At 40.3% G+C, this 12,026-nt stretch overlaps 1 protein-coding gene across 1 annotated transcript in view; it reads right to left on the reverse strand.

Moving 5' to 3' along the window:
• Positions 1-11,358, reverse strand: part of CHST8 (carbohydrate sulfotransferase 8) — a 223,113-nt gene extending 211,755 nt beyond the window's left edge. The window contains exon 1 of the mRNA XM_032230232.1: positions 11,198-11,358. Coding sequence (XP_032086123.1) covers positions 11,198-11,309 — 112 coding nt within the window. The 5' untranslated portion in view covers positions 11,310-11,358. The remainder of the gene's footprint in view (positions 1-11,197) is intronic.
• Between the last annotated feature and the right edge of the window lie 668 nt (positions 11,359-12,026).

Consider the following 12,026-nt stretch of genomic DNA (forward strand, 5'->3'; position numbering starts at 1 on the left):
GAATCTGATTTCCTCATTGATTTTGCTTGTCAGGAGGTCACAAAAGATGACTGGGACACAACAAATGGTCATAAATATGAACCAGTTGCCAAGCACCTGAATTTTGTTCACATGTCCACAAGGATGCTTCAAAGGGCATAAGTGTGAAAAACCATCATAAATTGTGTTTTTCAGTGCCATTGTAACTTTGGGATAGGCAAGCCACAACTGCCTTACCGTTTTTTCTGCCCTTCCTTCTTCAAAATGAAGATAGCTTAAACCTGCCACCGTAGAGAGATGCACATCCAGGTATCTTGTGTGCATCAGTTTTATTATCCCAATGGAGAAGAATGCAGGGCCCAAACTTATAATTTAGCTCAATGCTTTCCATTGGAAGAAGTCAGCAATTTATTATGAGAATCCATTTTGGTTTGAACATTATGAGGTCTCTAAAACAATGTTTAGACACGAGCGAGAGACCGAAAAGCCTGCAGAAGTGATTAATGTTGAATATATGAGGCAAGAAAAATTATCCAATACATTTTTAAAAAGACTTTTTCTCATATTGGAATCTGTAGAATAAAAACACTTCTAATCTGTTCAAACTCAATTTTTACTGGATACTTGAAATATTAAAGTAGTAATGAGGATTTAATGTTTTTATAAAATAATTTTACAGCCCAAAAGTAGCACCGTTCTCTTTCATAACCAATATCATATAAAACAATATTCAATTTAAAAGCAAACAAAAAAGATCCCTTTCAAAAAAAACAATATCAGAGAAATTAAGCATGAAACTGTTTCAGCAAATGCTTCTGAAGGGAGTTGCGTGAGAATTTACAGAATTAAGTTATACATTAAGTAAAAATTAACTCTGTAACCTCTTTGTGCTTACAATATCTTCTTTAAGTTTTGCTTATTTATTTAAGATTTTGATATTCCGTCTGGATACTTTACAATAGAAGTAAGTCAAAAACTATCTTTGGATGTATTTTTCATTATTTGGCTTTTTTCATTACAGATGTTGGGACAAGAACAGCCTTTCTGTGAATAGGTGAATTTCCCCATGAAACAAAGTACAGGTCATCCTTGATGTAAGACCACAATTAAACCCAAAATTTATGTAGTTAAGTGAGACATTTGTTAAGTAAGTTTGGTCCCATTTTGTGTTGTAGTCCACTGACGGCCTGCGGAGCTGGCAGCAGATTCGGACAGTGAGGAGGTTGAGGAGGAACATGGGCAAGTCCTGAAGTCTGGGAAAGGCTCGGACGAAGGCTCTGTGTCTGAGGCAGAGGTTCCACCACAAAACCACGAAGCCCTTATCTGCGCCGACATAAGTGCGGAGGGCAAATCCGCGCCATCTGAAGCGCTAAGGAAAAACGTGACCCTACCGCGATGACATAACCGCGGAGGGCAAATCCGCGCCTTCCGAAGCACTCAGCACCCTAAACCTAACCCTAAACCTAACCCTAAACCTAACCCTAACCTAACCCTAAAGCAAACCCCTAAACCTAATCTTAACCCTTACCTTAATTTAAATCGGCTTTCTGCCGCCGCACTGTTTTAAAGCGCCCTTCTGTCGCCGCGCTGTTGTCGTGGCGGTGATGACGTCGCGGCTTTAGCGATGCGGTTTTATCACCGCTATTTTGACGAGCGCGGTTTTGTCATGCCACGGGAGGCAGATAGGGGACCAGGGCTATCTGGTAGCTATTTGCTCCCTCCGGAGTCTGACATCAGCAAAGCAGAAGAACAATGGGAGGCTGTTCCCAGTGTGCGCATGCGCAGAGCTGCCAGAAGGCAAGAAAAATTAAGGGCCGACTCAGGAGTAAGGCTTGGAGATGATTCGCCCCTCCCATAAGACATAAAAGAGGAGCGAACGGGACATGAGCTTTTGCAGGAAGCAATTAGTTCATCTGGTCGGTTCAAGCTTTGAAAAGTTCTGTTGGACTCTGGGCTAAGTTTGGCCTTGCTCTGCATTTGGCCATTAGGTGTCTGGCAGCATTCCAAGGGAAATAAAGGTGGGTGTTTATCAACATTTTCATGAAAGACTGTGGCAACTCGAGCAGACATTTGTCAGAATCTTCACAGACTGTTTGTGAAGCCTTGCGGACTGTGAATGATCATAATTCACAGCCGTATAAATAAAAGAGGATTTTGGGGACTAAGACTGTGATTTATACTTTCTCAGGAAGCTAGGTCAGAACAGTTTATGACCTTTCTTGCCCCAGTTGTTAAGTGAAACACTGCAGTTCTTAAGTTAGTAACACATTTGTTAAGTGAATCTGGCTTCTCCATTTACTTTGCTTGTCAGAAGGTCACAAAAGAGAATCACGTGACCCCCCCAGGGACACTGCAACCATCCTGAAGCAACTGTTGTTGCAAGTTGAGCATTGCCTATACATCTGGATCCTATCCTATCCAATCTATCATCTGCTCATTACCAGAAAACCCACGACCCTGGGATTAAGAGTTCTCTCTCTCTCTCTCTCTGTGTGTGTGTGTGTGTGTGCGTGCGTGCGTGTGTGTGTGTGTGTGTGTGTAAGTTAGTTCCCAAGAGTTCCCATCTCAAGAGGCCACAATCAGCAAAACAAAGGGCATCACAGCTCCACAAAAAGATCATTTTCTTCTTTATCTTAATGTAGAGAATAGAAATGTACACCCACTTTGGGGGATGCCAGAGTGCCTAAAACAGTTCATTGTACACAGCAAAGACACAAGATCAATAAATCAGTGGCATTTGTTTGCTAGCTCTTTTTAATGGTTGATTTAAGTGATGCCCCATTCCCAAACAACTCTGGGATACTAAAATTAATATTTGGGGGGAAGTTAAGGTTTCACGACTGTGTTCAATCTACTGTGGTACAAAACTGCAACAATAATTCTCCAAAGCACTTGAGACTAGAACGAGAAGTAATTGATAGAAGATCATTAAAGAGAGATTCAACCTAGAACTAAGGAGAACAATCCTAATAGTGAGGACAATTAACCAGAATTAACCTTCAGAAGTGGTGGGTGCTCCATCACTAAGGGTGTTCAAGAAGAGACTGGAATTATGCCATCACTTGCTTGGGTAGGGGGTTGGATTAGCAGACCTCCAAGGTTCCTTCAACTCTGTTATTCTATGTTCTAAAATCTATGTTTGGGTACTGATTTATTTGTAGAAAAAAAGCCTAAACTGTCATGCACTGTGTGAACTTCTGTGGTCTCCACAGACTCCAACCTGGGATTGTCAGCCTGGTCTATTCCAGGTTAGCTTTCCAATGCAGTCATTTATCTTAATCATTCCAAAATTGATCTGAGTTTCCAGAATTGTGCAGAAGCCATTCCTTTCAGGCGTAAGCAGAGAGAATTCTGTCCTGGTAAGCAAAGGGAGGGGAGGATTTGCAATTTCCCATAGTTCAAAGAGCTGCCATTATTCTGAGAGAGCTCATGGCTGAGTGCAGTAATGATGGGCAGCTCCCATATCTGGCTTGTTTATCTGTCTTCGGGATTAAAGTGATGCAGGTCATGGCCAACTCTTTAGCTGCAAACGTAAACTTTTTGGTCCAACAATCACCCCCTGTACAAAATATATTCTTCATTATAAATATAACACCAGCAGTTTAACAGAATAACAGAATTGGAAGGGACCTTGTAGGTCAACTCCCCGTCCAAGCAGGAGACTGTACATGATTTCTGACAAATGGCAGTCCAGTCTCTTCTTGAAAGCCTCCAGTGATGAAGTTCCCTTGACTTCTGAAGGCAACTTCTGTTCCATGGGATTGATTGTTCTCACTGTCAGAAAAATTCTCCCTATTTCTTGTTCAGTTTCCATCCATTATTACTTGTCTGGCCTTCAGGTGCTTTGGAAAACAGGTAGACCCCTTCCTCTCTGTGGCAGCCCCTCAAATACTGGAAGATGCTATCATGTCTCCCCTGGTCCTTCTCTTCACTAGACTAGCTATGCCCAGTTCATTCTTCATATGTTTGAGTCAACAATCCCCTAACCATCCTGGTTGCTCTTCTCTGCACTCTTTCCAGAGTCTCAACATCTTTTCCATAGTGTGATGAGCAAAACTGGATGCAGTACTCTAGGTGTGGTCTTACTAAGGTTTTATAGAGTGGTATTAGTACCTCACTTGATCTTGATTGTATCTCTTAATTAATGCAATTTAGGATTGCACTGGCTTTTTGGCTGCCGCCACACACCGCTGACTCATATTTAATTGGTTGTCCACTAAGACTCCAAGATCCCTCTCAGTTACTGCTATTAACCCTGGTTTCATCTAGTCTAGATGTGTCCTTTTGATTTTTCTTGCCTAAGTGTAAGACTTTACTTTTCTCCACATTGAATTTCATTTTGAGGCTATCATCTAGGGTGTTAGCTATTCCTATCAGCTTAGTATCATCTCCAAAGTTATACTAATAGTTCCTGTTATACCTAATATCTGTAAGAAAAAATACCTTTCCACTTTCTATTTTACTTGAAATCTTATTTGCATACTTTACATTATCCTTAATGCTATTATATAATGAGAAGGAATTCTCATACCTCCCAAAGACCCATTAGATCGCACAGGGTCGGCCTCCTCCGGGTTCCATCCACCAGCCAATGCCATCTGGCTATGACCCGGGGGAAGGCCTTTTCTGTTGCAGCTCCAGCCCTTTGGAACGAACTCCCCACGGAGATTCAGACCCTCACCTCTCTCCTGGCTTTCCGAAAAGCCGTTAAAACCTGGCTGTGTCGGCAGGCCTGGGGTTGATGAGCTCCCTTCCCCTCTCGACAGGTGTGGTTGTTGGTTATTTTAAATGTCTGTTTTGTATTTGTATGTTCCCCTTCCCGTTGGAGTTGTTCGCCGCCCTGAGTCCCTTTTAGGGAATAGGGCGGCATATAAATAAAATAAAACTTCAAACTTCAACTCATTAAATAACGTTTAATTCTGCGGATAAGAAGAATATCACTGAACTTCCTGTGTATGGTGAATTACTAGACAGTGTAAGTACAGCCACTGTGTTATATAAATATAAATAAATAAATAAATAAATAAATAAATAAATAAATAAATAAATAAATAAATATGTATTTATATAAATAAAGCCATGGAACTATTAGCTGTTCTAGTATATATTTTGCAGGAATGTGAAAGGCAGGGGCATTTTATCATGTTTGTTGGACATGTGAAAACTCAGGAAGTTTTGGATGCAAATACATACATTAAATCAGTAGATCTTAAAGACTGTAATATACAATTGAATATAGAATTTTTCTTTTGGGATTGATTGATAGGCAGTTGGGAAAAAAGTCATGGAACTTTGCATGATAATTGCAGAGTGGTTATTGCATGTTCAAAAGCTGCAATTTTGGGCAAAAATACACAGATGTATTACACAGCTAGAAAAGATAATAGGGAAAGATGTAGATTTTAAACCTGAACTGTTTTTATTAGGGATAATATCATGAAAATTTGATAAGAAAAGTATGGATTTAATATTGTGTGTCCTAAACAGCAGGCAGGATTATCTTCACACAATATTGGAAAAATGAAGAAACACTGCAAGATGAAGAGATAATTAAGAAGATACTAGATTGTGCAGAAATGGACAAACTTACACGAAAATCATACAGTGGTTGGAAAAAAGGAGTTGCGAGTAAGAAGGGAATTTGTATTGTTAAGCAATACAAATGCTTAACACTATGTTTACTAAGAGACAACACTATGTTTACTAAGCACCAAGAAATGTAATTAATAGAAAATTAATAAATTTTTTTTTTAAAAAAAGTGGAAAAACTTCTCAATAGAGGAATGGTTGAGATGATGGAATTTGGAGAGGTGACCAAAACTGACTTCCTTGATTACAGAGAAGACAACATCTATTTTAGTTGCTAGAAACAGCTAAATTGTTTTGCGTGAAACAAAAAAAAATGGCTTTGAAGATTAGAAAACAATAGAGTAGATAATGGAAAAAGAGAGCTTTTCTTGTAACCACAGGGAAAAAGATAATTTTGTAATTGTACTTATTATTTGCTGAAAAAAATCAGAAGCCTTTCTATTTCTTTTCATTCTTTCTATTTGCAACTTTTGAGGGAAGTTTCCCCCCTCTCCTTTTACTTTCTTTTATTTTGTATTAATTCTTGTTAGTTTTTATCTTTTACTCAAAACTCTTAATAAAAATTATGCCCAAAGTAACATTTTGTTTCTACTGACAGAAGCTCCATGACTAATCTAAATGAAATATTCTTTTCATTGCCCAAGCAAACATTTTTCATGGCTTTATTAATTGCTCCTCCCCTTCTCCTATCTTTGGCGAAGTTGGCTCTGTTTTATTAAAATCTGATAGATTCATTCACCCATCAGTTGATTTTCTCAGCAGAGATTTCTGGACCATTTGATTATTTCCTGACCATTTGTTTAAATATTTCCCACACATGTTAGCAAGCATTTTGTTGTATGCAAAGATGCCATAATTTTGCTTAAAATCCTCTCCATACAACATCCAAATGCAACACAGCAACAGATCACTCACAAGAAGTTTTGCAAACAGACTGCAGTGGGAGATACTCTTCCTTTCCTTCCCTCTGAGCAGCCCAAAACATTTTCCAGTACAGGTAGGTCTTCGACTTATGACCACAATTGAGCCAAGAATTTTATTGCTAAGTGAGACATTTGTTAAGTGAGTTTTACTCCATTTTATGACCTTTCTTGCCCCATTTGTTAACTGAATCACTGTAGTCGTTAAGTTAGTAACACGGTTGTTAAGTGAATCTGGTTTCCTCATTGACTTTGCTTGTCAGAGGGTTGCAAAAGGGGATCACATGACTCTGGGACACTGCAACGGTCATAAATGTGAGTCAGTTGTCAAGTATTCGAATTTAAATCACATGACCATGGGGAGGTTGTAATGGTCATAAGTGTGAAAAATGGTCATACATCACTTTTTTCAGTGCAATTGTAACTTTAAACAGTCAGTAAATGAACTGTTGTTAAGTGAAGGACTACCTGTACCATGACTCCCAACCTGACTATCTTCTCTGTCATGTTAGGGAGAAAAGCAGTGACTGAACTATAATTATCCAGTGCAAATTGCAGTGGAATAAAGGAATTGAATCTTTCAGTCCCACCCACAACCATCACTCCAATTTAGTCCTTCCCAACATGGTGACCTCTGGATATATTGCTACTACAATGACCGGAATTCCCTACTGGCAGTGGTGAAATTCAAATTCTTTTACTACCAGTTCTGTGGGCATGGCTTGGTTTGGTGGGCGTGGCAGAGGAAGGTTACTGCAAAATCCCCATTTCCTCCCGATCAGCTGGGACTCAGGAGGGAGGCAGAGAATAGTTGGGGGCGGGGCCAGCCAGAGGTGGCATTTGCTGGTTCTCTGAACTACTCAAAATTTCCACTACCAGTTCTCCAGATCCTGCTGAATTTCACCCCTACCTACTGGTCAGAAATTCTGGGGTATTGCAGCCCCCTCCTCCCAGTCATCCTCTAGAAGGCGTCAGTCTGAAGAAGGCAGATGATCTAACCTAGGAAGGGCTTTAGCAGTATAACTACTGTGCCCATAGGGATAACAGGAGGGGAAGAAAAGTGATGTGGGTGTCTGTTTAATGAAGAAGTTATTGAAGACACACCCTGACTTAAATCTAAACAATGTTCCACTTGGAATGATAAGTCCTCAGAATAGCAAAGTTGCAGAAGTAACCGAAGAGGTTTCCATCTCTTTCCCATCACTTTCATGTTCCTTTTATTTTGACAACATTTTGCTCAGCATCACTCCTAGGATGGATCCCAAATGTCACTTTGCCTCATTTCACACTTTCCTTTCTCCTTGTTGGTCCAAACCTTCATTTGTTTTGCCTACACAATGCAATATAACTTGATGGAATGTGCCATCTATGTGATATCGTGGATGTCACAATTTTGCTTCAAAAAGGATGATGTCATGGAAATGCACGAAGATAGTTACAGTCACAATCATTCACTAAGAATTTAAGCAAAGAAGCCAAAGATTGTGGATGATGAAGACGAACCAGCCACTTCAATCAAACAGCATGGAAGAAATCAGCAATAAAACAACACAAATGTTCAGGAGGCGAATATAATTTTTTGGCAATCTATTCAGCTGCCTCCAACTTTTGAAACAAACATCATCCTTGTAGAACATTCTGTGCAGTCCTTCAAATGTCACTCCGGCATTCATTAGTGATATTCCTCCAAGTCTCTGTGTGGTGGGTGAAGTTACCAGATCTGACACAGCAAACAAAATATGTTGCATAGTTTCAACGCAAGCGCTCACAGATTCTGTTTTGCCCCTTTTAAAGAGCTGTCCATCAAAACAGTTCATCAAAGCAGAACGAAAGGCTCTGGACTTCACCTAATATCAGGACAAAACGTTTGACAACTGCCAGGAAAAAGCTTCTATGACACCTGCGGTTGCAAACACATATAGTTTCTATATATTTTAAGTCTTCGTTTTCAACAGATAAATGTAATCAAGGTTTATATGCTCAGAGAAGCCAACAGGATGGGGTTGTTGCACTTGAAGGATCAGAAGAAAATTGTAACTAATGTTGTGGAAAATTACTTCGATATTGCTTTCTCAGTACAGGATTACAATTAGGTTGCAGTGTGAAGCAATAAATGAATGGTAACAAATCAACAAAAACAGCCACTGTCAGGAGTACTTTGGTGGCGGGAAGTAATGCAAGCATTACTTAAAAGTTTTATGACTCTCATTTAATTTGCATCACGGCTGCTCAGGCTATAAACAAACTACCATCTCGAAGAGCAGGCAGCGAAAACTGAAGAACAAAACTATCTCATCTTAACTTTGCTTCAGAAACTATTTAAGTGCCATCAAATCAGGTCTGACTTTGACAACTGTATGGACAAATGGTCCTTCACTCCCTTGATTTGCTCCCAGGAATCACCCAGAGCTGTTCCAGGGAGAGATCCCAGTAATCTCCCAGATTCAGTCTATTCCATTTAATTTTTTCCCTTTCTAAGTGTTTTCTGGTGGGACTTGTCTATCAAGGCAACCTGATCTACCCAATTATGGGACGGCGCATACTCAGTCACAATGACCCAGGCCAGCCATGCCTCCGAACCAGTGCCACAGTCGCTGCCGCCATCTTATTTTTGAGTTCTGCTCATGCGCAGAATAATTTCTATTAAACTGTGCATGTGTGCACAAGTGCACAAGTGAATCGGCAGTAACGCCAGCTAGAACCCAACCCTGGGCATACTGCTTCCATTTTTGCCTTTCAGCCCCCAATCTAAGGGCCTTTGCAGGCAGCCGCTTTCACAACAAATTATTTTTTTTGTCGAATTTATGTTTACCGACAAAGAAATATAAGGAGACTAGTACAGATCTATTTCAAGCTATTTAGCTCTCGTCAGCTAGTCATACACGTCTGGGATTCTAACCTGAGCTACTTGCATATTAAGTAGATGTATTAATCTCTAATCAACCTCTTTTTCTGTTTTCCTCAACCATGTCAAGCAAGAGATTTTCTCTAGCCCTTCCCCCCACACACACATACAACACACGGCATTATCTCTAATTAGCTGGACTGATTATATTAACTGTGATTATTTTCTCCTCAGAAAAGGTGTGATTATTTTCTCCTTGGGAGTATCATATGGTGGCACTTTTGTGGAAATGCACATACGGTAAGATCAGAGGTCCTTCTAAGACATGCCGAGGTGGAATCTGACTTGGCTGCTACCAAGGATTACAACTACAATTGCTTCACATTCATATTTTCCTACCCTCGTAACATTTGATGGGGAAATCTTGCGTGTGTGGCTGGTTCAGACAGTACCACTTTGGTAAGGGGAAAGTTTTTATTGGACACCTGCAAACACTATAGACCAGGCCCGGGGGCCAGATCCAGTGTAAACGGACCCCAGGCCCCCTGCAGCAAAAACAGAGCTCCGTTTTCGCTGGCAGAAGACTATCAAAGCAAACTCAAAACAAAACAAAAGGACACATGTTTCCCCTTTTGCATTTGAGCATGCAAGAAGGGACCGGGAAGGAGAAAGGAAAAAGGGAAAGAAGAGAAGATGGGAAGAGTGCAAGGAAGGAAAAATAAGGAAAGAGGGGAAGGAAGAAGAAAGGAGAATGAAGAGGGAAGGAAAAAGAAGAAAAGGAAGGAAGGAAGGAAGGAAGGAAGGAAGGATATAATGAGAATGAGTGAGGGTCTCAGGGAAGTCCTCCCTTAGCACTTCCACCACAGGTACCCCCGACATCTGGCCACACCCCTTGGCCCTCCAAGGTCAAACACAACCCTGATGCGACCTTCAATGAAATTGAATTTGACCCCCATGCTATAAACCAATTCAAAGTACGGCACACTTTTTAATCCTAGATGAGAATGCAAAGCCTAGTCCTCATGAAACCCCCAAAGACTCTTTTGAGGAACTTAAAAGGGCAGATGAATTCCCAAACAAAGCTTAGGAATCCTCTCCAGACCACTTAAAACAAATGTGGCAGATCCTCTCTATATACTTCAACCTTCCCCAACTTGGGAACCACTAGATCTCCTGGGATTTCAACATGTGGCAATCCTAGCCCATGTGAGAATTCTGGGAACTACAAAGACAAACTGTGGAACACCAGGTTAGTGAAAGGTAGTATGTAGGTGCGTCTTGGTGATATACATGACTGATAAGACTCTTGACTCGGCACTAATTCCTCAGTGGAAGGCTACAGATGCATTTTCTCACTATTAATTAGAACATAATTTCAAGGATAGTATTTTTCTGACTTGTCTTTCGTTGGTCTATGAGAAAATGCCCCTTTTCCCCCACATGAGATTTTGGGGTGATTCCATTTTGGCTGAGAAACTGCCGTCAGCCAGGTTTTCCCTTGAGTGCTAGATAGATCACCCCAGAACAGACAGCGCAAAAAAAAACATTGCCTGTTGAACTGACAAGACATACACGTTGACAATATTTTCCATCATTGAACCAAAGGTTGCAACTGTTGATCAGGAAGAGAAGTGCACTGTACAGTTTGGAGGAAACGAATAAACCTTCCCATACAAGAACCTTCCAAGAGTTTGCCACAACTTCTCTTCAACAGATAAGATGAACCTTGCCACTTATCTGAATTACAGAAAACCTTTCAGGTTATTCTTTCCCATAAGTGTTATTTTGTTTTGTCTTTTTTAAAAAAAAAGAAAAAAAGAATATCTGGTAAAAACAGTGTGAACGCAGAACCTGGGGAACTAACCTGGGACTTGCTGGGGTATAACTTCTTCTGGATCCTGCAGATGGATGAAAATGAGAAGCCCAGCTGCTCCAAACAGAAGAATGAAGGAAAACATGCAGGTCAGCTTCATCATTAATGTCCTCTTATCAATCCACTTTAAGCCCACCGAAAGAGGAAAACGTCTTCTCTTTGATCCCCAAAGCTTGAGTTGAGGTCAGCATCTCAGTTGGCTTCCTGTTTCAAGGGCCACCTGGTAGAAAGAAAGCAGTGAGCGGCTACTAAATATTGTGCATCTCTAATAAACTTCCTATATGTTGCCTCCTCTCTCCTCCCACCTCTCCCTGGAACTAGCAACCAAGAATATGAAACAGCGAAACACTCCATTTGGAGATTTGTTCCAGGGAAATGATGTCCATCTGTATTTTATCATGCTCGCTGCATCTGTTATTCAAAATATTTTAGGATGCTATTTTAACTTGTTAAATTATTGTTTAAGATGTTGTGCCTTGTAAATTGCTTTGGGGAGGGTGTGCCTCAAAAGGCAACATGAATCCTGAAGTTAGGGGAGATAGAACTATCCACATTCTGCTAAGCGCAATGTATTTAAAAATAAATATTTTACATTAGCAATTTTGTTTTTAAAAACAAGCAAAACTGGCCCAGGTTTTTTGGGGTGTTTTTTTTTTTTTTGAGAAATAGTTTACTTGGCTCTTAGTAAATGACACTCAAATTCTGTCCCAAATGAATCTGAAATAATTTGGGTCATCTCTTCCTCAAGACAAAAACATCTGAAATGAAGAAACCCCCAAGGACTCGAAACCGTAAAATCAGTGCATGTTTTGTGTGTCCC

The sequence above is a fragment of the Thamnophis elegans genome, chromosome 14 (genome assembly GCF_009769535.1).
Source record: "Thamnophis elegans isolate rThaEle1 chromosome 14, rThaEle1.pri, whole genome shotgun sequence".
In the NCBI taxonomy this organism is placed as follows: Eukaryota; Metazoa; Chordata; class Lepidosauria; order Squamata; family Colubridae; genus Thamnophis; species Thamnophis elegans.